The sequence below is a fragment of the Bos indicus x Bos taurus genome, chromosome 2 (genome assembly GCF_003369695.1).
Source record: "Bos indicus x Bos taurus breed Angus x Brahman F1 hybrid chromosome 2, Bos_hybrid_MaternalHap_v2.0, whole genome shotgun sequence".
Taxonomy (NCBI): Eukaryota; Metazoa; Chordata; class Mammalia; order Artiodactyla; family Bovidae; genus Bos; species Bos indicus x Bos taurus.
The window spans coordinates 127120134-127146835 of NC_040077.1; the positions used below are offsets into that span (position 1 = coordinate 127120134).

At 56.1% G+C, this 26702-nt stretch overlaps 1 protein-coding gene across 2 annotated transcripts; it reads right to left on the reverse strand.

The window, feature by feature from the left end:
* LDLRAP1 (low density lipoprotein receptor adaptor protein 1) lies at nucleotides 1-26282 on the reverse strand. Of its 2 annotated transcripts, none has more exons than XM_027520004.1 (9): nucleotides 26075-26282; nucleotides 15436-15578; nucleotides 14726-14838; nucleotides 12696-12810; nucleotides 6815-6887; nucleotides 6354-6440; nucleotides 5725-5855; nucleotides 4255-4289; nucleotides 1-2249 (listed from the first exon to the last, which is right to left on the reverse strand). In XM_027520004.1, the coding sequence occupies exons 1-9, from the start codon at nucleotides 26163-26165 to the stop codon at nucleotides 2105-2107; spliced, it is 933 nt and encodes a 310-aa protein (XP_027375805.1). In that variant the 5' UTR covers nucleotides 26166-26282; the 3' UTR covers nucleotides 1-2104. The 2 variants fall into 2 exon arrangements, with proteins under 2 accessions (XP_027375805.1, XP_027375812.1); XM_027520011.1 differs by having other exon boundaries at nucleotides 4255-4286; nucleotides 26075-26268.
* Nucleotides 26283-26702: the final 420 nt, after the last annotated feature.

A 26702-nucleotide genomic window follows, 5' to 3' on the forward strand; every position in this document is an offset into this window, starting at 1 on the left:
TATATGTGTGGCCATGTATATTTCAAGGGGTCACAGACCCTGGTTAGGGGCCTTGACCTATGCCTTCAGAGACCTCTCCAGGGCTGAGCTCACTACGCTATCCAGAGATGACCTTGCACAGCCCATCGGCCAATGAAAAGAGGCCTGCTGGTTTCATCTGCGGGACCACAGACCACCGTTGCCCACGTCTGGGCCTGTGGTCACCACCGCTCCAACCACCCCAGGGCAGGGTCCGCCAGAGGCCGCTCCGGCCCAGTGCTCTTTGTATTTCAAAAAGAGAACATTTATTACTTTTTTTTTCGTTTTTAGAATTCCTTTACAGCAACACCAAGTAAGACACACAGAGAGCACACTGACTGCTGTTGGCCGGGGACCAGATGAAGACCCCACTGTGAGTCACGCAAACACAGCACGGCCTTTCTCCGGGCTCCTGGACCCTCGTGCCAAGGGCGGCCTGTGTCAGGCCCAATCCCTGCTGCCTCATGACACACACACGGGCTGACACCAAGGAGGTGTGGGCTGGGTAGCGGGGCGGGGGGTGCGGGAGCTGGGCCAGGGCCACATTCTGATAGACAACCCCATCCACGTCTCACCCAGGCATTTCTGTCTGTGCTCTGATTCCAATGCTTAGATACGCAAAATCTAAAAAAATGGGGTTTCCTAGGCTGGTGTAACTTGCTCCGACTACCACCAGGACTTCAAGCTTGGTAAAGCCAGGCCTGGGAGGCACCTGAGGATGGAGGGTGTGCTGGTGGCTTTGCCGGAGCCCTGTGGGAGAGGGGAGGGGGGTAGACTTTGAAGACAGGCGGCTGCTGGCACCGACCTGGGGTTGGAGCGTCAGGAAGGAACTTCGTGATGCTTACGAAGTTTGGTTTTGTTTCACCCTCTGAATTAGCAGACTTCAAACACTTCCATTTTCACGGAAATCAACAGAAAGACAGTTAGCAGGGCACACAGGCTCATGCCAGTTCTGTGTGTAAAGGCACCAGATGGTTTGTTATGAAACACATTTTGGTCAGAAAATAGCTAGGGCTTTTTGGTTCCTGGGAGGACAACAAAGCTAGAGGAAAAAAAAAAAAAAGGAGGTGCGAGTTGTGAGAGGTGGGGGTGAGAAGGCAGCTTTGGCACCAGATCTGGGTTCTACTCTTGACTCTTACTTCTTCCACACATGTGGTCTCAAGTTTCCTCATCTGAAACTTGCGACCAAGGAGTCGCAGAACAAATCTAGGTGTTAGGTTTTGCGTGTCATCTCAGGAAGTATGGGGAGGTGGGGCTCAGACCCAGCAGCAGCACATGGAGGGGGAAGGGCAGGGTGGGGGCGGCCACACAGATGACCCCACTGTCGCAGGCAGACTCTAGGAGTCCGTGAGCAGCCAGTTACACTGGTTCCCAGCACTGGTGGGGACCCTCCACGGGGACTTTGGGCCCCTTCTCTTGGAAGAAGGGCAGAAAGAAAGCTCTACACAACACAGCACCATCGAGGAGCGGGGCCCGCACCTGTGGTAACTGCTCTAAAGTGCCTGCCACGTGCTGTCTTTGGTCAGGGGTTGCCCCTGTCTCTCTGAGCGCCCCCGGGGCCAAGAGCTCAAGCCCCAGCCTGCTGGGGCCTGCTGGGAAGGCGAGCGGGACGAAGCGTCTTCTCCCGAGGCTGCGGGGCCCTCCCATGCTCAAAGGGTGGCAGAAACGAAGGACCCAGCTCCTTTCAGTAAGGAGCAGGGGCGCCTTCAGGGAAATCTGGGCCTTCAGAGAGAAGGGACGAGAAATGCTTTGGTCACCATCCTGACACCCACAGCGAGCAGCGCTCACACAAGAGAGGGCGGGAAGCTGGTTATCACACTGTGCTCGTGCCTGATGCCAAACCGGCTTCTGGAACCAGGAGTCACTGAATAAATATTCAAGGCATCTTTTAGTTCTTAGAGAAAGAATGGGGTTAAAAAAAAAAAATATCTCCTTCCCTCTGCTTGACTGGCTGCAGCTTTGATCTTCAGGCTGACAGCGCTGCCGACTGGAGAAGGGTGGCCGGTGGGGGGAGCGGTCCAGCAGCTGGCCCCCATCCCAAACGTGGGGAGCTTTGGTTCGTCACGTGTCCCGCCAGCCCCAGGCCTCAGAAGTTGAAGAGGTCGTCCGGCTCGGCGCCACCGCTGTCAGGCTTGTCCCAGTCGACAGGCGAGAGGCACTGGGCGTAATGAATGTCCTGTGCCGTCAGTCCAGTGTCCAGGACCTGAGGGTTCGTCCGAGACTGGGCCAGCCTGCAAGGCAGAGCTGTGTAAGCTGGGGGCCCAGGCAAGGGACTGGTGGGGGCCCGAGGAGACAGTCCAACACCAGGGTCAGAAGCGAGAAAGCATGGGTGGGCAAACGGCAGGACTCGGGGACAAAGAAGAAAGACCCAGGATTTCCCTGGTGGTCCAGGGGTTAGAATTCACCTGGGTACACAGGTCTGACCCTTAGTCAGGGAACTAAGATCCCACATGTGGGCAACTGAGCCCACGTGCCTCAACTACTGAGCCCATGCCCGGCAACGAAAGAAGTCACTACAGTGAGAAGCCTGCACACCACGACTAGAGAAAGAGCTCCTGCAGCAACGAAGACCCACTGCGCCAAAAATGATAAATAAAATTATTTTTTTAGAGAAAAGAAAGCAAGCCCCAGATGCCGGGAGAGGTGGAACCTCTCACCAGAGTCTACCCCTGAGGGTCAAGTTGCTCAGGAAACTGTGGGGCAGGCAGTGGCATTCCCACCACAGAGAGGCCAGGGCACCCACGGCTCTATCAGCAAGTGCCCAGGAAAGAGAAGAAAGCGCAGCTGTGCCAGGGCAGAGAGGGGAGTGCGTGAGAGGGGGCCTGTGGCAACCATGGAAGACCACTGGCTCTAACTACGTGTAACACAGCGCCGTTCACAAAGTATATTCAAAAAGGGGCACAATTAAATGTCAAAAAAATCCGGAGAGTTAATTACAGCCCACATCCTTAAAAGAATGTGAGGCAATCGATGAATGAGGTGTTTACAAGGAGTTTTTAATAGCCTGGAGGAATGCTCCCGATATATACCAGCGTAGAGTGAAAAATCAGGATCCCCAAACACAAATATCATGAGCTGATCAAGGCAAAAAAAAAAAATGCACATGTATAGGATCAGCATGAGTTAAGCCCCAAAGTCTGGGCTGTGGGATTATGGGATGGTGTTATTTCCTGTTTAATGCTTTGCTGATTTTCAAAGTTGTTAATTAAGGGCATATGACACTTCAGTAATCTGGAAAAAGCAAATGAAAGATTTCCTTCAAACAGGAGGGTTGCAGTCAGCCAGGGAAGCAGGAGAGATGGCCACAAGAATAATGAAGGGGCCACACCTGCCGCTCCCCACCCCCACCAGTGCTGGGCCGAGCTTCCCACTGGCTCTGGCAGGAAGGTGATGGGGAACGGGGAGACGGCTGTAGAGGGCTGCTGGGGTCCCAAGGGAGAAAGGAAGGCCTGACTTGGGACCCTGAGCTGCCCAGGCCTCTCCTCAGCCCACCTTCATGGTGGTGTGTCCCCGAGCTGAAGGTAGCCATGGACCGAGATGAATCCTGGTAAAAAGGGGAAATGCACCAGCCTCCGGCTACACCACCTATCTCCTGATGGGCTTCATTCCCACCTCAAGTCAACGCTGCTGCTGCTGCTGCTGCTAAGTCACTTCAGTCGTGTCCGACTCTGTGCGACCCCATAGACGGCAGCCCACCAGGCTCCCCCGTCCCTGGGATTCTCCAGGCAAGAACACTGGAGTGGGTTGTCATTTCCTTCTCCAATGCATGAAAGTGAAAAGTGAAAGTGAAGTCGCTCAGTCGTGTCCGACTCTTAGCGACCCCATGGTCTGCAGTGGATTTAATTTAACATTGCCTTCTCCCTGCCTGCCCCTTTCTATAGAGGCAAAACCTTGGGAGCAGAGAAAACCTGCACCAAAAGCCCATTTTTGAAGGCCACACCAGGCACAGGAAAAGCAAGCCAACCTGAGCTGCACTGCGCTCAATTCAGCTCAGACTGGGCTCAAGCAGCCATGAGCAAAAATAGCTTCGGATTTCACCAGCAAGGACACTTTAGCAGGCCTGGCTGAGCAGTAAGCTCCCCGCCCCTGGACGTATTCAAGTTGAGATTTTCCCTCTGGAGAAGGTCAGAATTCATGTTCTCAGACACAGCAAAGAGCCCTGGAAGCCAGCTCCCCACCCCACCCCCACAAGCGCCAGGCCTCCTTCCCCAGCATCAAGAGCCCAGCTAATGTTACCTTGAAAATGCTTCATCCAGGCCGTCATCCAGCTCCTTGGGGAAAACAAAGCAGGAGATGAGAGCCCTCAGAGCGGGAGCACGTGCCCACAGCCCTGGGAGGCTACGGGGACCGAACACGCAGGAGGACGGGCGGAGTCTGGCGGGTCCCTGGGGGAACGGACACAGGGAGGCCTCCCCCTGGCTATTGCCATCAGCAGCTCAGCACAGGGACCCAAATCTGGGATGGGAAAGAGGGCCCCTGGGTGCCCAGAGGCCCGGGGGTTCAGTTCCCAGCTCTGCCACAACTCGGCGACACCTTAGTGAGGCAAGTCACCGCTGCTCTTTGAGACTCAGCTTTTCCTTCTATAAAATGAGGAGACTGGACTGAATGACCTCTGCGGCTTTCCGGATCCGAGAGGGAGAGGGGGGGGAGGTTTTCTTGCTTTTACCCACTTTCGAAAGCTGAGCCAGGATTCTAAGCTCATGAGGGATAGCTGGTGGCAGGAATCCCACAGCCTAGGTGGGAAAAAAAAAAAAAAAAAAACAAAACTGGGCAAGACTCCCTCCGCAGCCTCCTGAGGGACAGGCAGGTGGCAAGGCTGGCTCCCGGACCAGTTCACGGTGCCCGCTCGGGGGACTCTGGGTGGCCCCCAACAGGCAGTGGGATTTGGCAGTTATTCAAGTCCCTCGATGGTCCACATTTTTAAAAATTAAAGGGATGTTACAAGTAAAGTAACACGTCCTTCTGCAGTGGATCCTGGACCAGAGAAAGGACACTGGAGGGACAAGTGGAGAAAAGGGAATCAAAGCTGGTAGCTTACATAACAGTGCTGTGTCAATGTTAATGATTTTGATCTTTGTAATGCGGTTATGTAAGATGTTAACAATTGGGGAATCTATATGAAGGGGAACAGGAATTCTGTGTACTGTTTTTGTAATACTTCATGTCTGAAATTATCAATAAATGAATTAAAAATTTTTTTATTAAAAAAAAAAAATCAGGTTCCTCGGGAAAATTCTTCAGGCAGAGGTCATGATCATCACTGAGGAAGTGAAAGAGCTGAGACAGAAAGGTCAGGGGCTTGCCCTGGGTCACAGAGCCAGTCAAGGGCCAGGCTGCCTGCCTGAGTCTCAGGCTCCTCACTCAGATGGCCGAGGGGGAGGGGGCGTCAGGAGAGGACGGCCCACAGTGAGAACAAGGGGGCCTTTGGCTGGTCCTGCAGTGGGCAGAGCTGGATGCTCGGGCCAAGAGGCCAGGCATTGTGAGGAGACAGTGCTGCTGGGAGCCAAGCCTGTTGGCGACACAGCCCTAGGTTCAGAGGGACATTGTTCATCTCCTACCCGGTGCCTGGGTGCTGCTAGGGTCAGGACCTTCTAGAGGCCTGCAAGAAGTGGGTGTCAGGGCCTGCCCAGGAGCTGCCGTAGAACCGAGGACCAGGCCGAGGCTCACTGGATCTGTGGGGGATCCCCAGGCCCCATGGCCACTCACCCAGACAACACTGCTGCTGTTTAAGGCTTGAGGCCGCGGTGGCTCGTCCGCTTTGGTGGTGTTGGCGCTGACCGTGGACAGCGGGGCCTTGGCCGTCTCTTCAAAGTCCAGCAGGTTTCCAGTGACGACCACTATGAGAGGTCAGGTGCATCAGGGGGAGGGGAGGCTCCTGTCCTCAGCCCAGCCTCTGGGCCCCACCCTGGTGTCTCCTGGGCTGGTCTGGTCCTGACTCCCTCCTAGGGCATGGCCTTTCCAGGCCCATCATCCAGACCACCGAGACCCACCCTGGAACCTCCTGAGGCAGCTGCACAGCAGCCCACGGGGTGGGATGCTCTGTCCCACTCGTGATTCAGGCTGGAACCCATGTTCACAACAGGCATTGAGGTTCTGTAAAGTGTGGAGGGAGAGACGCATACCCAGATCTCTGTATCTGCAGACGTCTGGACATGCACCTCAGCAAGTCACTTTTTCCCTTTACCTACATTTGCTAATTTATCTATAATTATTATTAGTTTAACAAAAAAATAAAAATTAGAACCTAGGAGTTGACCCCGGCCCAGGAGGGAGGTGGCCAGGGTAGGGGGGTGCTCTGGATGAAGGGCAGGCCCCTTCCCCAGTTCAAGACTCACGGCTCTTCAACGAAGGGGCGCTGTCTTGGGGGCTCCCGCCCAGGACGTCTGCTCCCTCTTGGTTGGCTTTCTCCCTCTTCTCCTTCTCTGTGGGACCAAGCACAGCGTGTTGGGAGTCCCTGAGCCCGGCACTCCAGCCCTAGCCACCTCTGGGCAGGGGCAGGCTGTGGCCCATCTCAGGGGAGCCAGGTGTCATGTCTCCAGAAGGGAGGAAAGAAACTCGGCATATTTCATTTACTCAAGAACCCTGGGGGAGGGAGACAGCTGTTCCCAATTCTTCAGATGGAGAAACTGAGGCTCGGAGGTGCAGGGACTTGGCCAAAGCCACAAACCACGTACGTGATGAAGATGAAGTTGACTCCAGAGCCTTTTACCATATGCCCTGCCCCTACTGCTCAACTGGTCTTCTTCAACACCCCCACCCCCACCACCCACTTGCTACATCCACAAACAAGACTCACCTTCCTTGGATACCTGCCACAACTCAAAGGCAACTTTGAAGGCTTGGGCTACTGTGAGGGTGACAGCCTGGGCCTAAAAAACAGGAAGTGGAGTCGGGGGAGGGGTACAGTGTTAGGCAGGTAACAGCAAGTCTCCACTGGAGGCCCTGGGACTCCAGGCCAGGCCCACCCTGGCTCTGGAATGTCTGATGGGTGGAGGTGGAACCCCAGCCCCTCCCCATCACCAAAGCAGCCTGTAAGGAAAGGGGCCACACCTTCCCCAGGCAGCTGAGGCCCCATCATCACTACCTGGAGCCCAGCCAAGGTTCCCACCGGTACTTCAACCCCTCACCTTGGCAATGGTTATTCACCGCCATGTTTTTTCCTTCCCCCTTGAGTTTCCCTAAATGCAATTAATTAACCGTGAGGCTTACTTACTCCAAGAAATCCTCCCTAATGACCTGAGGACTTCACAGAGTTACTTACCCCTTAGAATTATAGAACAGAAAAGCCAGAGTTGGGAAAGGGCTCCCGCCACTGCCTGAATGAGCCACAGGTTAGACTCTGGTCAGGACTATGGCGGGTCAAAGGGGCTTGCAACTGAATGCCAGAAAGGCTCTTTATTTCCTGGCAGGATAGTGAAAGTGAAGTCGCTCAGTTGTGTCCAACTCTTTGCGACCCCATGGACTGTAGCCTACTACACTTCTCTGTCCGTGGGATTTTCCAGGCAAGAGTACTGGAGTGGATTGCCATTTCCTTCCCCAGAGGATCTTCCCAATCCAGGGATCGAACCTGGGTCTCCTGCACTGTAGGCAGACGCTTTACCATCTGCACCAGGGAAGTCATTTCCTGGCAGGAGCAAGATGTCAATAAGGGCCCACGGCAGAAGACTAAAACCATCCAGTGCCATCACCTACTTATAAAGAAAGGCCACACGTTGGCCCTCAACCCCTGGAGGATTCCCATCCACCCCTTTAAGCCCAACTGAAATGTCGTCACCTCTTAGGTCATGCCATGCTACGCCAGGCCACGCCACATGACATCAGGCACTGGGCCCCCACAGCCTTGCCCCCTCTCTCTAGTGGCATCATACGAAAGTAGTAACAGTTTGCGTGCCTGCCTGCCAGGTCGCTTCAGTCGCGTCTGACTCTTTGCGACCCTACAGCCTGCCAGGCTCCTCTGTCCATGGGGATTCTCCAGGGAAGAAGACTGGAGTGGGTTGCCATGCCCTCCTCCAGGGGATCTTCCTGACCCAGAGACTGAACCTGTGTCTCCTGCATTGCAGGCAGATTCTTTACCACTGAGACACCAGCAAAGCCCATGCTTGCCTGCCTATGTCACCCCAATTGGGTGCTCCCTAAAGGCAAGCATCAACTCTGAACACCCCTGATCTCCAGAGCCCTCCAGGGGTGCTTAGGATGCTGGCTGGATTGCATTTGCCTGGGGACAGGTCTCTGAGGCCTCACACTCCAGCCAGGACCGACCCTCAGCCCACTTTCATCTCAGCTCCTTCCTCTCTGATTTCAGCTCAGGGTTAACCAGCTCGACTTCTGGGACTGAAAGTCCTAGAACTTACAGCTGTAGCCGGAAGCGACATGCAGCTTCCTCTGCAGGCCCGGCATGGGGAAGAAAGTGCCAGACTCTTTCAAGTACACAACAAGTTCAGGCCTAACCAGTCTCAGCCCCACTCCCTTCCCCTCAGCCAGACAACTCAATTTAATTGAGAAATGAATCTGTGGCTACTGCCTTTAAAACTCTTCTTTAAAATTTAAAATCCCTAAACAAGCTGACTGATCCCTGCCAATTAAACTTCACGAAGTACAAAATCTCATTTGAATGTCTCCGTCATTTACATTTTTGATAGAAGTACGGGTGCTTTATGGCAAAACTTAAATATGGTAATTAAGTATGAAACTCTTCACAGCTGTTTACAATTTAAGCTGTCACGTCTGAATCAAGTTTAATAGACCCAGTTACCATTGAGAATTGCCCATGAACTAAAAATATGGGCTAATTACCAGCCAGAGTCAGATCACTATACACCCAAGCAAGGGCTGGTCACCCAGTGTGGCAGCGAGATGGGAATGCCATTATTTTTGCCTCCAGGAAATCTGGGGACACAGGCCTGATGCTGTTTTTGCATAAATCTGCCTGCTCATTTGCATACATCCCTGCCCTTTCACCCTGAAGTCCTGAGCTACAAGTTAAACCAAATATAACTCAAGATTCAGATGCCTGCAGGTGGCGGCAAGCCCAGGCTGGACAGCGACTGGGAGGGGGGACAGGCCCCATTTTCCTGGGCGACTGCAGGAATCTGGGCACCAGCATGAGATGGAAGGACTGTTCACGTCTGCCCACAGAAAAGCCTTCCCTGATTCCACATGCCAGGTGTCCGCCCCTCCTGAATGCCTCTGGCTTGTGGGTCTGTCTTATTACCTGACCTAGTATTACCTGCCCAGTTTTTCATGTCCCTGTCTTGTTCCGGATAACCAGGCGGTCAGCTTCTCACAGGGAACCGTCGGGCTTAGGGCTGCAGACCTGGGCCAGGACTGTGGAATCCAGGATCCCAGCTGGGTACTCAAACCAAATGGGGCCGGGTGCCTGCACAGCCCTGCTGCCCAGAAGCATTAACTGCTGCACCAAAGGATTACCTGGGGGATGCCCCTGTCCTGAGAGGGAGAGGAGCGCTGCCCGCCTGAGCCAGGCAGGGTTAGGGGGTCTACCTGTACTGCAACCCTGGGCTCCCCGCTGACGCTGCGATGGCACCTTCACGTCCGAGCCCGGAGGCTGCGGTGCAGGCTGAGGGCTCCCAGGTGGGCAGATAAAAACGTCTCTCTGTAGAGAATCTTATCCTGGCCATGAGCAAGAGGAGCCTCCGGGGAAGAGAGGCCTGGTGGTTGTGCCGCCCATGCTGAGCTGAACTGGTGGGCGACCCAGAAAGGGACCCCTTTGCCCCTCCATCTGGGTGGGTCTTGGCTTCTTGCTGATTCAGGCAGCCCAGCGAGGAAGGGTGGGGATGTGGAGACTCTGGGCCGCTGGCCAAAAGGACTGAGGGCTGCGTCAACATCCAAATTCAAGGTTCCCCTGAGGTGCCACCCACCCAGGCTCCAGCGGCATCTGAGTCCCCCCACCAAAATGTATCACTCAAGTTTGCACCTCGTGCCTCTGCACGTGCTGATGACTCCTGGGCTGGAGTGACCCACCCTCTCACCACCCTGTCCCCTTTTTCTTGGCCTGCGAAACTCCTCCCACTTATTACTCATCCCTCACAGCCCAATTCAAAATGTCTCCTTCTCCGAGAAGTCTTCATGACCTCCAGCATGACAGTGACCACCACCCGAGAACCAAGCTCCCTGTGTGCCAGTAACTGATTCCTGGCTCTCCTCTCTGTGGCCTCCCTCCCCTGGGTCCCCAGGGCCTGGCACAGAGCTTTGCCCAGGACAGGGAGCAGCATGCGTCTGTGGAGGGACCTGCCGGCAGCAGGGATGCAGAAACCGGGCCACCCATTTCACCTTCTGCCCCCTCCTCGTCGGCCACACCCTCTCTGCCCTGAGAGTCTCGGGATCTCCAACGCGACCAGACCACGAGGCCATAACACAATGGAAGTCCGGCCTTGGCTGAGGCCTTGGGAGCCACAAGGGCACCGCCCGCGTGTCAGATGGTCTATTTACACTGCCCTGGGCTGGGCTGTCTCTCCGAGGGGCCTGCCGGAATCGGAGAGGCCAGGTGGGAAAGGCTGGAGAAGGACAAGCCGAGACCCAGCCGCTCCTGATGCAGATGAGAATGGGCCGAGAAAAGCGAAGAGCCCGGGGGCTGGGCGTCCAGCAGGAGCCGGCCCTCTGCCGCTGGCTCTGCTGTCAGCACCGAGCAGTGGCCGGCTGTTTTCCCCAGTAAACCTGACCTCTCAGCCTGGGGCAGACTGGCTTCATTCAAGCTCGTCTAAAGTCCTCTGGCCCCAGGCCAGGCTCCCGTAGCCCCTGGGCCAGCATTCGCTCTCTTTCACCCCCGACCTCCCCACCCCAGAGAAAGTCCCTGCATGCTGGGAGCCCCTGCTCTGCAGCAATGGCCGAGGGCCAGCTGCCCCTGCCCAGTGCCTGCTCTGCTCAGTGCGGAGGAAGAGACAAACAATGGGGACACAATAAGCTTGTTCTGTGGGGAACAAGGCTGTCACGGGAGAAGCCACTGCAGCTCAGGGACCCAGGGCATCACGAGGCCCAGGCGAGCGGCTGGCGACACTGAGTCTGCAGCGAAGAAACTAGGTGCACAAGGAGGCTGGGAACTGAGCGAGCAATCCAGGAGGCCATGGGGGCGGCCCCGCATCCCGCCACCGGCCACGCAGCCCAGGGGAGGGCAGGGTCTCACCCGCAGCCGCAGGCTGGGATCAGGCCCCCGGCCTGGCTTCTCCGACAGTGCTCCTTCCACAGGACCTGAGGCAGGCTGAACCACATCCCTCCCTCCACAAAAGGGAAAGTCGCTCAGTCGCGTCCGACTCATTGTGTGCCCATGGACTACACAGTCCATGGGATCCTCCAGGCCAGAATACTGGAGTGGGTAGCCGTTCCCTTCTCCAGGGGATCTTCCCAACCCAGGGGTCAAACCCAGGTCTCCCACATTGTAGGTGGATTCTTTATCAGCTGAGTTACAAGCGAAGCCCGCCTGCCCACCCCTCCCCAGCCCAGATGTCCACAATCTAATCCTAGAACCTGTGAACCTTACATGCCAAGAGGAACTTGGCAGGTGTGATTAAGTTAAAGACTCTGAGGTGGGGATTATCCTGGATTACCCAGCAGGCCCAATCACAAAAGGCCTTGAGAGCGAGGCAGGAGGGCGAGAGTCAGAACAGCAAAGTGGCTACAGAAACAGAGAGGGAGACTGGACGGCGCGCCACTGCTGGCCCTGAGGGGTGGCAGAAAGCCTGTGGGCCACCTCAATGTCGGAACGTCCTGGATGTGTCCCTGATGACGGGGGGAGCTGAACAGATCCTGTCTCCTTGGCTTTAAGCATCCTAGGATACAGGAACTGGGGCTCTAGGCTTCGGACACAGAGATCAACCGAGGACAATACTAAATCAATAAATGTCAGGAACCTCCTTACAGGGTGGATGCTCAGACCTCGGGGGCCTCAGAAACAAAAACTTCAATGCCAAAGGCTGACTCACTCCAGCGGCTTGCCACGAAGTTCAAGACAAAAGCCCAGAGACCACCGAGGTCCCACCCGCCCGAGCCAGATGTGATCAGGGTGGCCTGGAAATGGGTAAGGGGCTCCAGGCTCCTTAGTCACACAGGGAGGGAAGAAACGTGGGTTTAGACCCTCCCTCTGCCTGGCTGGCTATGTTATCTTGAGCAAGACAGCCAACCTCTGTGAGGCTGTTTCCTCATTAAAAATAAAAACAACAGTTACAGCACCCATCACGCAGAGTTGTTCTGAGGAGCAAACGAGATGATACCTTAGAGATGACCGTTGAAACAAGCAGAGTAGGTACCAACATAGGGCCATTTCTCTCACTGGTCTGGCCACAGCCAGTGAGGTCCTCTGGGGGCCCTTACCTCTGCCTTTCACCCTGGGCCCCTCTGATCGCCAGTCTCCAAACACTAATTTCTGTAAGGCCCTGCATCCCCAGACCATACCAGGGACAGACCACCTCTCCTAGACTTCAAATCCATCAAATCATATGACAGAGCAGAAGGGGCCCCAGGTACTCACTGGAACAGCTGCGGGCAGTCCACCCTGCCGGGTGACCTGCAGCCCTGCATGGGTGCCCTCAGCTCTCAGCTGAGCAACCACTTGAGGTTCCCAGGGATTTCAGACTTTTAACTGATACCCCCTTTGGGTCCTGCCTCCCCTGCATCAGGGCCCCCAAGCTGAGGCTCCCGCTGCCCGAGCCCAGCCTCCCCCTACTGACCATCTTCCGCTTGGTGCAGAGGAAGGCGTGGCACTCGAGGTTCTCGTTGTGCTGGCTCTGCGCGATGTAGGCAAACACTTTGTCGTGCATCTTGTCTGCCGTGCAGTAGGAGATTCTGAAAGGCAAGGGGGAAGTGTCACCAGCCTCTGGGACAGGGGCCTGACCACATCCAGGACGGCCCTTAGAGCGTATCCCCTGAGGTCCAGACAGCCTGCCGTCCCATTCCACCAGGGCAGGACTCTGGGCCTGGTGTCCTGGGCCAGCTGTGGTGGGACAGGTGAGGGGAGGGAACCCAGGCTCGGCAGGAAGGAGTGATGGGAAAGACTGGAGGAAGCCCACATCCCCAAACAATGGTAGCTGAACCCTTACTGCACACCAGGCAGCTTTCTAGATGGCATCTCACTGAATTCTCACAACTGCCCTCTGAGATGGGTTCTAGTACCACCCCCACTTTTCTGGTGAGAAAACTAAGGCTAACAGACCACCAAGCTAGTGGGCCGGGGGCCATAGCCACTGCCATGCTGCCTCACGGAGGTTTGTGCTGACCGGCTGGAAGCGGGAGAAGGATGCCCTTCACCTGAAGGCTCCCCAACTGCCCTCCCTCTGATCACAGGTCAGAGGAGTCCCGGCCCATCGCTCCCAGGATGACTGAGACTGATAACCGAGCTCCTGGGGCTCAGGCCAGGGGAAAAGGAGCTGGGAGCAAGGTGGGGGCCTACGAGGCAGCTCCCCCCACCTGAAACACCCCCTCACCCCATTTGATCCCTCTGTGAGGCCTCTAGTCATCCTGGGAATCCCTGTCGGGAGAGGAGCTGTGGGCCCAGAGGTGGGACAGGAGCTCTGCAGACTCCCTGACTCACGTGGCCCCAGCTTCAATCACAGGCATCTACAAAGGGATCAATCAGGACCATTTAAAACCCCCAAGTGGGCAGAGGGAGGGGGCGCCAGGTTCCCAGCTGCCTCTTCTCCAACTCTGGGGAGCCGGTCTCCTTAATGCCCTGGGTCTTTGGTATCAATCAAATAGATCCTGCTATTCTTCACGCCTCAGCAAGGAGAGGCTTTCCCAGGTAACCCCAGGCAGGCCTCTCCTTCTCTGGCCTCTTGGGAAACACTTCTGTCTCGTTCCTCCCTTCCATCTCCTCCTCAACTAGAAGCTCCCTGAAGGCAGGCTGGGTCTTATCCCCTCACCTGGCACAGACCTCAGCAGAGCAGGTAAACGCTGGGTGAAGGAGGCAGGCAGAGTTAGGAAGGGAAGAGGAAGACACAAGCTAGAAACTCTACAACGATCCCATAGCTTACATCCATCCCTCCACACACCCCAACCCCAACCCCAGGCTGGTCTGTGCTCTAGCTGGCTGAGCCACTGCTTGGAGATGAAGCAAGAGGGTGTAGCGACGCGAGGCCTGACACAACTCTGCCCTCGGTGTCCTGGGCTCAACTCAGTCATGACCTCACCATGAGAGCAATTCCCTCCCTGGGCCTCAGCTACCCAGGTGGAAAATGGACCTGAGTTGTCTGTCTCCCAGCTCTGAAGTCCTACAACTGACCAGCTGAGAGAGAGGTGGGGATGGCCTGAGGCTCCAAGGGCCGGGCCTGTCGCCCTGTGACCAGCCCCCACCCACTACCGAAATTGTCTATGCTCTGGCCTCAGATGCGCCGGAGGCCTCCCTGGACGCCTGGCCAGATGTCCAGAGCTGAGCTGCTGTAATCCCAGCGAAAAAGGCAGTGACGGCGCTGCTGTCTGCTCCAAGCCTGACTCAGCAGCACAAGGGGGGAGGCGCGGGGTGTCCCAGGGTGGCTGCAACCAGTGACGGCAGCAGCGGCCATGCAGCCAGGCGCTCGCTGTGAGCCAGGCGCTCGGCGCTTCACAGCAGCCCCTGGGGCGGGATCTGTTTCCACCCCGACAGATGCAGATGAGGAAACTGAGGCCCCAGGGTCGCGCAGACAGGCAGTGGTAGAGCCGGGCTCAGACAAAGCACTCCACCCACCACCCTGAGGGGCAGAGGGAAGCCGGGCGACGCTCAGCGTACCTGTAAATGGACACGTTCTCAATGAGCTGGTTGGTGATGTTGTCCGTCAGGATGATCCCCCGGGGCGACACCTTGAGAGTCACCTTCTGCAGCTTCTTCCCGCTGGCCTTGGCCTTGGGGCAGACATGGGTCAGAGGAGCCTTACCTGCCCGTACTTGGGACCCACCCTCGTGGGTGGCTCCCCACCATTCTGAGCCCCTGATGCGAGACCCTCGGAAGGCCTCAGTTCGGGTGACTGGCAGAGACGCGATGGGGAAGATAATTCGGTCAACACCCTCTTCTGATAAAAACAGAGACACGGGTCGCTCACAAAGTACCTGCCGTCTGCCAAGCACAGCACCTCGAGTCATCCTCACAGGTGGCAGGGTTTCGCCTCGGGAGGAAACAGACTCAGAGAGGTTAAGGCACTGGCCCGAGGACACACAGCCAGGTGTGTCAGACTCTAAGGACTGAATGGGCTATTAGAGTCCAGCAGGGTGGGGACTCCACACTCCACCCGCTATACCTGCTGGGGTCTGAGCTGAGGGGGGCCTAGACCACCAGGAGAGGCGGACTCCGAGGGCACGTGCTCACTCGAGAGCTGGGGAGGCGATCAGTCCTAGAGGGCTACCCTGTCTCTGAGGTCATAAGGCAGGCAGTGGGTGCTACCCGCCCCCGCAGGAGCTAGCCCCCCGCCTGGAGCTCCCACAACCCACCCTGACTGGGCTCACCGTGGCTACGATCCTCTTGACGGCGGCAGCTGACAGCTCCTCACCCTTGGGCTGCTCCACCAGCGTCATGCCCAGGTACTTGAGACTGAAGAGCATACCCTCGAGCAGTGTCTCCCGCGTGTCTGTCCAGTTTTCAGGCAGCTCTGGGCAGAGGAGGACAGGCCCTCAGACCCTGATGGATAAGGCCAGCATCTGCAGCCCCCATCTCCTAGGAAGACCCAGCAAGGGACACTGGGGTCCCCCTATCTATCATTTTTATCTTTAATGAAGGGCTAACGTTTTCTAGCATATCCCAGGCACCGTGGTAGGAAGCTTTACATAAAATCTTCTCATTAACCCTCATGAGAACCTGTGAGGCAGACACTTTTGTCATACCCATTTAGAGACAAAGACATGGAGACCCAGGGAGGCGAAATCCCATGACCAAGACCACAGAGCCAGCAAGTACAACAGCCCAGAATCAAACTCTTATTTTCAAGCCCAAACTCTTGATTTCAGTGTTAATATTTTCTGAGGGCAAACCATGCCGCTTTCTTATTGAATCTTCAGTGCAATCTGGTGAGATGGATATTACTCCCACTTTACAGATTAGGAAACTGAGGCTAAGAAAGATGAAGTTGGCAGACAAAGGCCAATGAGTAAAGGATTGGAGTCAGAATTCAAGATTAGGTGATTCCCATGGCCCCAGCCTGGCCTGTTTTCCTCTCTCTGCATAGCCGCAGACCCCCAGGAAGTAGGGAGGAGGGGAGACCAGGAAAGAGACAGCAGTCCAAGGAGAGCAGGGGTGAGGTAAGGCTTAGTGGGGAAACAGGGAGGTGACTGCTCAAAAGACATGACATGAAGGTCACCTGACTCCAGAAGACTGGGGTTCAAATCCCAGCTCTGCTTCCTTCCACCTGCATGGCCTTGGGGAAGGCCTCTCTCCTCTTTGAGACTAATAATGCCTGGGCTGCAGCAACAGCACACAGCAGCACCCAGGGGAAGGACCCTGTGCAAGCTCTGACCATGACTGAAGGAAAGAAGGTTGGAAAGAGGCGAGGAGCCTGGCTCACTGGGTAATGAAACAGACAAGGAAGGAGAGCTGGAAAGAGGCCCTGTTTGGCCCCACCCACGTGAGAGGCCCTGAACAAGCAGAGGGACAAGAGGAGAAGTGTGGTGTTCGCTGGGGTACGGGTCATACAGGAACTCACAGGAGCTCCTAGTCCCCGCTCTGCAGAGACCCAGGTGAACAGGAATCTAGTGCATGCAAGCTGGCATGCCCGAGTGAAGGAACGACCCAGACAACCCCAAGGATGCTTTCAGGCCCGAGATGCCCCCAACGCCATCCTCAGCTCTGGACCCTGGCCTTTAAGCCTCTACCCTGAAAGAAGGCCAGGCCCCACTGAGAAGACTCCCAAAGGGATCCCGTCCTCTGTCCATCAACCAGGAGTCTATTTCATTTGATCCTCCAAAGAGAATCAGAAAGTCCCTGAGGTGCTCCAGTCCTGGTTTGGTGATGAGAACTCAGAAAATGGGCCTTCCCCTCAAAGAAACCAAGAACATTACCACCCCCAGTGCAAAACAGCACTCTAACACTCATGACTACCTTACAAGCTAGCATTCTCTCATTCCCATCTCACAGATGAGGAAACTCAGGCTCAAAGAACAAGGAATTGGTCCAATCAGTTGTCTAAGTCACACTTAAAGCCCAAGTTCCTAACCACTAGGTGATACTATCTTACCACGAGGCAAACTACCCTTCCTTTAGCAAAATGTCAGGGAGAAGTTCCTACAGCCAGAGGTATTTCCCTCCACAGTGCTTAATTCCTGAGGCTTCCTCTCTGTAGGAATCTGCCCAGACCACCACTTTCAACCTGAGACCCCTCTGAGCAAGGATGGCAAACCAGGTACGGCCAGGCCTGTCGCCTGTGTCCTCGGCAGACATTGCTAATCCACTGCAGCTCTATTCCCTCTGAATTAAAAGCTTTGAACTGTTTCTCAGTACAAGGCTGCAGGCAGGTAATCCCAGTCCCTCAGGCATGGCCTTGTTCGTCTCTTCATCCACCCCTGCTACTGCTAAGTCACTTCAGTCGTGGCAACCCCATAGACGGCAGCCCACCAGGCTCCCCCGTCCCTGGGATTCTCCAGGCAAGAACACTGGAGTGGGTTGCCATTTCCTTCTCCAATGCATAAGTGAAAAGTGAAAGTGAAGTCGCTCAGTCGTGTCTGACCCTCAGCGACCCCACGGACTGCAGCCCACCAGGCTCCTCGATCCATGGGATTTTCCAGGCAAGAGTACTGGAGTGGGTGCCATTGTCATCCACCCCTGCCCCTCGGCAAGCATTTTCACGTCCGCTCTCATTTCCGCCGGCTCTGCCCTTTCCTGGCCCCTCTCCAAAGCCACTTCCGCTCCCTCCATTCCAAGGGCCAGAGCCTGCCAAGGTCACGGACGACCTCTTTGTTGTCAAGATATTCCCCAGTTCCCCCTGACCTCTGAAATGCTTGGCATTTTTCTGCAATCCTCCTACTCTGGCCTGACCCATCCCTTCTTCTGTGGGCTCCTGGAAGAGGGCCCTGGTAGACTGGTGGCCACTCACCAAGCCTCAGAGACCCTCACCCCAACCCCCTTACTTAACAGATGACAAAACGGAGGCCCAGAGAACGATGGGACTTGTGCAAGGTCACACAGCAAGTCAGAGGGACCCCAGCTCCCAATCCACTACAGGTAACGCCCACAAGCACTGTTGGGAGTTACAGGCTGCCCAGCCTCCTCTCCTCCTATACGTGCGTGCACACATACACACACAGACACACACACGCAGGCGCGCGTACACACAACAGAGGTTCCAATCATGCAGAGCTTCCCCCATGATGTAACACTTACTTTCCCACTTCTGTGTCTTTGCTCACAAGTAGCTCCCTCTACCAGAAATGCCCCTCCCTTTGCTAGACCAAGGAGCTTCCCTAGTGGCTCAGAGGGTAAAGCGTCTGCCTGCAATCAAGGTAGACCTGGGTTCAAACCCTGGGTCAGGAAGATCCTCTGGAGAAGGAAATGGCAACCCACTCCAGTACCTTTGCCTGGAAAATCCCATGGATGGAGGAGCCTGGTAGGCTACAGTCCATGGGGTCACAAAGAGTCCGACACGACTGAGCGATTTCACTTTCCCTTTCACTTTTGATAAACCGAACCCCCTCCATCCAGTCTCCTCCAGAAAGCCTTACTTTGACAGGGTATATCCTAGTAGTTAAGAGCAAGGGCCTTAATCCTAGAATCCACTGAGCTTGAGTACGTCAATTAACTTTCCCTGAGCCTCAGCTGTCTCTTCTACTAAAATGGTGGTGGTTTAGTTGCCAAGTCGTGTCTGACTCTTGCAACCCCGTGGACTATAGCCCGCTAGGCTCCTCTGCCCATGGGATTCTCCAGGCAAGAATACTGGAATGGGTTGCCCTTCTCTTCTCCAGGGGATCTTCCTAACCCAGGAAACGAACCTGGGTCTCCTCACCACAGGCAGATTCTTTACCAACTGAGCCACCAGGGAAGACCTCTATACAATGGGAGAAGCAAAAGTCTCCAGCTCCCAGGGCTGTTCTGACCCTTTGATGAGATAATAAAATGAGATAATGAGATAATAAAGTGTAATGTGCTTATTAGCACACGGCCCCACCCATGGTTCTGCCTTCTGGGGCCTCTTCTGCCCTGGCAGGGGGCTACTCTGTTCTGGGTATGGATTTCCTCCTCTTCCTCCCGTAGCCATATCCCCACCACCAAGCAGCTGCCTGCTCGTGTGTTCTCTTCAAGGACTTCCGTGCACGTCTGCCTCCTCCACGATCTAGCGGGGAGGAGGTGCACGCCTGCTCAATGACACTGTCGGGCCTCATTCTGCTTCTCCCTGCCCGCCCCTATCACCCTGGCCTCCCAGGCCCAAGAAGGAACTTTCTTCCCCTCCAGTAAACCCTGCCTCCCCTCCTGTACTTCTGGGCATGAATCATCTCTTTGATGAGGTGTCAGCTCTCTCAGGCCCCACGCCCTCCGGAAGAAAGCAGCACCTGGGAGCACTCAGGAAAGACAGAGGCAAGGCTCGCCACCACAACCGCCCCGCTCACCACCCAGCCACCTCACGCTGGAGGCCACGGGTTCCTTTCCAGGAGGAACCCAAGGCATCAGGAAGTGCTCCCAGAGGCCCCTAGGCAAATACAGGCCTCAGTCCACAGCCCTGTTCCGGTCCTGGTTATTTTTGGCCCTGTAGTGTGTAATAACTGTGCTATTTTAACTTGTGATTTTTACAGATGACCTGCTGTTAGAATTAGCTGGGGACGGATGGACCATATGCCCAGTCTGACTTGTAGCTGCAAACATGGTACTCTTTCCTCACTAAGGGACCCCTGCCCGGGAGTCAGGGCTGGGCAGGGAGCCCCCGTGCCCCTTCCAGCCTGGTTGATGGCTGGAACATCAGGGCTACGGCTAAATCCGTGGGCTAGGAGGGAACCTCCAACCGGGCTCCTGGCCTCCAGTCCCCTCCCGCCTGCTGGGGAGATGGCCTCAGGAGCCACAGAGTGGTACCTCAAGAAGAGGACCCAAGTTCTGCCGTGACCTGGAGTGGGGCTGCTTCTCCAGGCCACAGTCTCCTTATCTGACAAATGGGCTCAGTCCTGCAGGAGTGTCAGCAGAAAAAAGGTTCAGCGTGTGAAACGTGCTAAGCAAATTTCAGAAGTTATTAAGATTATCAAAAGAAAGTAGTAATGATTTTTTTAAAAAGGTGATCGAGTAGTTAAGACTCGGTGCTTTCACTGCAGGGGCCTGGGTTCAATCCCTTGTTGGGGAACTAAGATCCTGTAAGCTGCCAACCCCCTCAAAATAATAACAGCAGCAGTGGGGTTCATGGTCACTCTACTGCCCTGGTCCTTGGCTTCCACATTTTAAAACGGTATCAACAATAGTATCAGTCCCACGGGACTGTGTGGGTGGGAATGTGGTGAGGATGCAATCAGTACACACACGAGCTGGGCTTAGAACCATGCCTGGCAGATCACAAGTGTGAGTGCTGTGTCATTCAGTTCAGTTCAGTTCAGTCACTCAGTCGTGTCTGACTCTTTGTGACCCCATGAACCACAGCATGCCAGGCCTCCCTGTCCATCACCAACTCCCAGAGTTCACCCAAACCCATGTCCATTGAGTCGGTGATGCCATCCAGCCATCTCATCCTCTGCCGTCCCCTTCTCCTCTTGCCCTCAATCCCTCCCAGCATCAGGGTCTTTTCAAATGAATCAGCTCTTTGCATCAGGTAGCCAAAGTATTGGAGTTTCAGCTTCAGCATCAGTCCTTCCAATGAACACCCAGGACTGATCTCCTTTAGAATGAACTGGTTGGGTCACTGAAGTGAAAAAGTGAAGTGAAGTCACTCAGTCGTGTCTGACTCTTTGCAACCCCATAGACTGTAGCCTACCTGGCTCCTCCCTCCATGGGATTCTCCAGGAAAGAGTACTGGAGTGGGTTGCCATTTCCTTCTCCAGGGGATCTTCCCGACCCAGGGATCGAACCCGGGTCTCCCGCACTCCAGGGGTCAAATGCAAAGGTGTACACAGCCATGTGTGGTACTTTAGAGAAGAGTCAAGGATATATCAGGACTCCCATTGGCAGATGAAGATGCTCAGCAGTGTCTGGGCATGACTCAGAATCCACAATGCTGAGCCTTGACTTTCACAGCTGTGCTTGTGACTCTCTCCTGCAGTCTGCCGAGCCCCTTGCCATGAGCTGGGCCAGGCTCAGGATCACCCAGGAAGAACAGGTAACCTGTCCCGCATGCCGCCTGAAAGGAACATGTGGCTCACTTTCAGTGGGCCGTGGGTGACTGGACTCCATCATGCCACATACCTCTCCCTCAGCCACCAGGCCGTGAGAAGAAATCCCAGCCACCAGTTAAATGTCCCTTGCACATGCTGTTCCCAGATTCCTCCCTCCTTGTATTCATACCTGTGTTCCGTGTCACCTTCTGAGAAGCCTTCCCTGACCCCCTGCACTGACACTCTCATTGCCCCGCCTTTAGCTCTTCGTGCCATGCTAAGTCCCTCAGTCATGACCTACTCATCGTGACCCTATGGACTGTAGCCCGCTGGGCTCCTCTGTCCAAAGGATTCTCCAGACAAGAATACTGGAGTGGGTTGCCCTTTCCTTCTCCAGCGGATCTTCCCAACCCAGGGGTTGAACCCTCATCTCCTACAGTGGAAGGCTGGTTCTTTACCACTAGTGCCACCTGGGAAGCCCAAGGTGGGTACCATTTCCACCCAGGCCACCTGACACACCACTCTCTCTGGCTGCTGGAGGCCTGGATGCCCACTCAGCCTGGGGCAGTAAGAGCTCCCGTCTCCAGCAGCCCTGCAGCCATCGAGAGGAACTGCCCCTCAGGTGAAATGTAACTGCTCTGGAGCTCCCCCTGGGGGAGCCTCTCAGTTGCCTACAATGAAAAGTGGCTTCATGGTGTCCAGTCTTTGGACTTTCTCTTCTCACTTCTCCTAAGAATACTTCCTGGGATCTCTTCCCAAATAAGTGACTCGTACTCAGACCCGTCTCGGCATCTGCTTCTAGAAGAACCCAAAGACACCGCCTATCATTTCCTCACCTGCTTTATCTTTCCTCTCGGAGTCACCACTACCCACAAGCACACCACCCACTGGTGCGCCAGTCACCCTTCCTACCCCAGAGGGCAGAGATGAACTCACTCACCAGCCTCGCTGATACCTCTATCAGTGCCCGACACACAGTTGGTGCTCAGTATACTGTGGTTTGGGGTTTATTTCTATCTTTCAAAGTTAACATTATAAATAAGTAGGACTAGATCCTCCGTCCCACCCCCTACACTACCATGAACCAGCTTTGCTGAAACCTGCACCTCAGATTTCTTTACTTGGTCTCTCTCTCTCTCTCTCTGAGTTCTCTGACAACCCCTGGAGGAACCTGAGGGTCAGAGGGACTCCTTGTGGAAATAAGGGTATCGAGGGGATGGGGTGAGTCAGCCTTCCAGGCAACTGGAAGAAAGGAAAACCCATGGCCAGGGACTGAAATAGAATATTTATGGTTCCCAAAGAGATGGCATGGGGAGGGGGGGAAGCCATGTGTGGGAGAAGGAGAGAGTCCCCCTTGGAAGTCGGCAGTAACTGGGAGACAGGGGGCGGTGAGGGTCAGGACAAAGAAGCTTGTCTGCTGCTGGCTTTGCTATGTGACCTCAGGCAAGCCCCACTCCGGGCTTCAGTTTCTATGCAGATAAAACAATGATCACACTAATCCCAGCTGAGGACCTTGAGGGGTGAGGAGCAAGTCACAGCCGGACAGCGGGTATCAGGTCTAACCTTAACTCCACTGGCTTCAGTTTGGTCCCCAAACGCAAGCATAGGGCTCAGACCTTGAGGGCTGGATCCAAGGCCTGGCTGGGACACCACCCCACGTCAGGCTGCCTCAGCACTCCTACCCGAGACACACCCTACTGCCTCCCCCTCTGCTTGTGGCCACCGCTGTCCTCAGGGGCAGCCAGCCCTGCCTCAGTCACTCCCGGGGCCAGAGTCCATGAGGCCACACTGATAAGACCCCTGGGCTACGGATTTGGAGCCAGCTCTTGGAAGCTCCATGTTGGAGCCACTGACTCTACTTCCCCGAGCCTCAGCTTCCTTTATCTGAAAAATGAATCTGATAAGAATCCCTGCTCTGACACCTCACAGGAGCAAACACGATAATGGGAGCAAAACCCTACCTAAAAGGTAGGTGACAAAAGCCCAGCCCATTCGCTGGGCTCTTCCCGCCAGGCCACACACGCTTTCAGCCCACCCGCGTCAGACGACAAGACTGGACTTCGTGCTACTGCTACTGACAATTTACACATCAAAAACTGACTTAAGCAGGGACAGGTGGGGATTCACCCCGGCTCATCTGGGTCAGAAGGCTCCAGGATGGCACTCTTGGCTTACTGGGGTCTGCCTAAGAGGAACGGGGATCTCCTCTCCTTTCCTACGCAGTTGTAGACAGGCTCTGAGCCCCTCCAAACTTGTTCCACCACATTAAGAGTCATGGTGAAGGCCCACATGACAAGCAGGGGAAAGGGGAGTGGGGGAAAAGGAAACCACCAGTTAGGTGCCAGAAGGAAGTGTTATTGTCAACAACCTTCTCAACACCTCTGCCAGAGAGACTTCCCTGGTGGTTCCGTGGTTAAGAATCTATTATACCTTGTGGACTTCCCTGCTGCTGCTAAGTCGCTTCAGTCGTGTCCAACTCTGTGCGACCCCAGAGACGGCAGCCCACCAGGCTCCCCCGTCCCTGGGATTCTCCAGGCAAGAACACTGGAGTGGGTTGCCATTGCCTTCTCCAATGCATGAAAGTGAAAAGTGAAAGTGAAGTCGCTCAGTCGTGTCCGACTCTTAGCGACCCAATGGACTGCAGCCCACCAGGCTCCTCTGGCCATGGGATTTGCCAGGCAAGAGTACTGGAGTGGGTTGCCATTGCCCTCTCCCTGGTGGTGCAGTGGATAGGAATCCGCCTGCCAAGGCAGGAGACACAGGTTCGATCCCCAGTCTAAGGAGATTCCACATGCCGCAGAGCAACTACGCCCATGCACCACGACTGAGCCCACATGCTCCAGAGCCCAAGAGCTGCGACTAGTGAAGGCTGTGCTCCGCAACAAGAGCAGCCGCTGCAACGAGAAGCCTGGCCTCCACAAGGAAGAGCAGCCCCTACTTGCCGCAACTGAAGAAAGCCCACTCGCAGCAATGAAGACCCAGCGCAGCCAAAAACAAATACATTTTTAAAAGTAAGCTTAAAAAAAGGGCTTCCCTCGTGGCTCAGATGGTAAAGACTCCCGCATGTGGGGGGTAGGGTGGGGAGGGGAAAGGGGGTAAGACTAAGTCCGCGCGCCACAACTACTGAGCTGGCACGCTCTGGAGCCCTCAAGCCACAACTAAAAAGAAGGCCGCTGCACTGCAGAGAAAGATGCCACAAAGTCGGTCCCCTGGCAGCAGACCCAAGGCAGCCAAATAAATAAAAGTAATTAAAAAATAAAAACAAACTAACAAACCACATCCCTTGCCAGGTTAGAGTTTTTATCCTGATTTTGCAGATGAGAAAACTGAGGATCAGAAAGCACAAGTGACTTGTCCAAGATCAGAGCAGGCAGGAGAAACTCTTCTGCCACTTAAGGTGGCTACTTCTCCCCTTTCCCCATACTGAGTGGGGGAAGAGGGAGGGGGTGTTCCTAAGTTTCCTTCCCTGTCCTCGCTCCTCCCTTATCCCTAGAGAAAACGACAGGGTTTCCCCATTGGAACAGGCCATCATTCTCAGAAGTTCTGATCAAATCCCACAAATATTTAAAGGAGCTATTTTGGGAATCCATAAATGTGGGAGATGGGTGCATCCCTGGCCTCCTCCAGTCCTAATGGCCTGACCCCAGCCCCGCCAGCAGGCACCAGCCCATGTTCCCAATGCTAGTCTTTCTTGGTTTAGGAGGCAGGCACCGCTGGAACCGCAGAATGGGGCAAGAGGTGGGGCAGGGCAGACTCCCTAGGCCCAGACACGCTGGCACTCCGGGGCCTCTCCTGAGCCTAGGGAACTCGGGCTCCCCTGGTGGAGCCCTGGAAGGCCAAGACCGAAGCGGGTGGAGTGTACTGAGAGCGGGCTTCCTGGTGCGGGAGAGGCCAGGGTCCCAGGCTTGTCGGCAGGGGAGGCGGGAGGGTGCAGCAGTCCTGGCTTTGGCTCTGTATCTCCCAGTAATGCGCTGCGTGACCCCAGGCAAGCCACTCCTCCTGAAAAAGGAGGGACCTGGGCTGGGTTTCTCAGGCCTCGCGGGGGAAGGTGCCAGGTGACTGGTTGGTTCCCTGAGAGTAACTGGAGACAGGGAGAGAAGGGGGGAGCCCGGTGAGGTTCCTCGCAGACTCCCGGACGCCCCTGGGGGAGGCGGCGGCAGAGTCTGCCTTTCGCCCGGGGGCCCAGGGACTTCGGGAGCTCAAGCGGCGAGGTGCGAGAAATAAAAACAGGTTTCCAACACAGCCAGGACGCTGGCCGGGCCACCTGAACCCCGCCAGAGGAGGGATCTAGACGGCGCGGGTGGAAAGCACCTCCTGAGATCCCAGGTTGAGCCCCGCCCCCAACTTCCAGCAGGTACCGGCGAAGCCCGGGCTCGCACCTGCGTCGGTTTCCGGGCGCCCGAGGGAGTTAAAAGATGACTTCGTGGGTTGGCTTGGGGGAAGCGGACAAGGTGGGCGCCAGAATGCAGGGGCGCGGGGTGGGGGTGTATTCCCAAATCGCCCCCGGCCCCACGTCCCTTCCCCCCAACACCTCCCGGGTACAGACGCCGAGCTCCCGCCTCCCCTGGCTGTCCAAAGAGGGGAGGTGCCAGGGTCGCGCAAGGCGCCTCCTCCGACCTGCAGCCCGCACCTGGGGACACCGAGCTCCCGTTTCTTCCCCCAGCTCCTGCCCCTCCTCCACAGCCGAAAAGAATGGGGGCGGGAGTGGGGACGTGACCTTTGGAGACCCTCAACCACGCAGGGCCGGGGAAAGTCGCTCCCGGGCCACAGGCAGCGGGGTCAGGCCCTGCCTCTCTCCCCACTCCGGGGCCCCTCAGGAGGCGAGGTCCGTGCGCCGCGACCCCCAGCCCGGGCCCCCGGCGGACGCGCACACACTCACTCCGGTGCCTGCCGCCGCCGCACCCCCAGCTCTGCTTGGCGAGGCTGGGGCTCCGGATCAGCGCCCGCCCGGCAGACTTGAGCGCGTCCATGGCCTCTCCGGGCCGCCGCGCTGCCGCCTCCGCCGCAGCCAAAAACTCCGTCAGGGAAAACTTTCCGCCGGGGCCAGGCGGCGCGCGGACTCCGCGCTCCTCCCCTCCCCGCGCGAGCTCCGCGCCGACGTCCGACGGGGCGGGGCGAAGGCCGGCCAGGCCCCGCCCATGGGTCCGCCCCGCCCCCGCCCCGCCCCTCCTCTCGCCCCGCCCTGCCTCTGCCCAGCTCCCCAAGGCTGTCTAGACAAAGGGCGCCCCCGAGGCCTCGAGCAGAGCCGTAGACGCCCTGTCTCTTCCTCTCTGTCTCTCTCCCCAAGCCCCTTATTTCCCACCTGGTAGGGGGCTGAGAGTCCGAGAGCCGCCGCCCCGCCTCAGGAGTCATTCAGTCAGTCAGTCAGTTCAATCGCTCAGTGGTGTCCGACTCTTGGCGACCCCATGGACTGCAGCACGCCAGGCCTCCCTGTCCATCACCAACTCCCGGAGCCTACTCAAACTCATGTCCATTGAGTCCGTGATGTCATCCAATCATCTCATCCT

Excerpts from the sequence above, each read along its gene's own strand:
- LDLRAP1 (XM_027520004.1), bottom strand. The coding sequence starts at position 26,165 with ATGGACGCGCTCAAGTCTGCCGGGCGGGCGCTGATCCGGAGCCCCAGC. Across the intron at positions 14,839-15,435 it reads TCAAGAGGATCGTAGCCACG|GCCAAGGCCAGCGGGAAGAA; the intron begins GTGAGCCCAGTC and ends GTCTGCCCCAAG. Across the intron at positions 2,250-4,254 it reads CTGGATGAAGCATTTTCAAG|GCTGGCCCAGTCTCGGACGA; the intron begins GTAACATTAGCT and ends TCTGCCTTGCAG.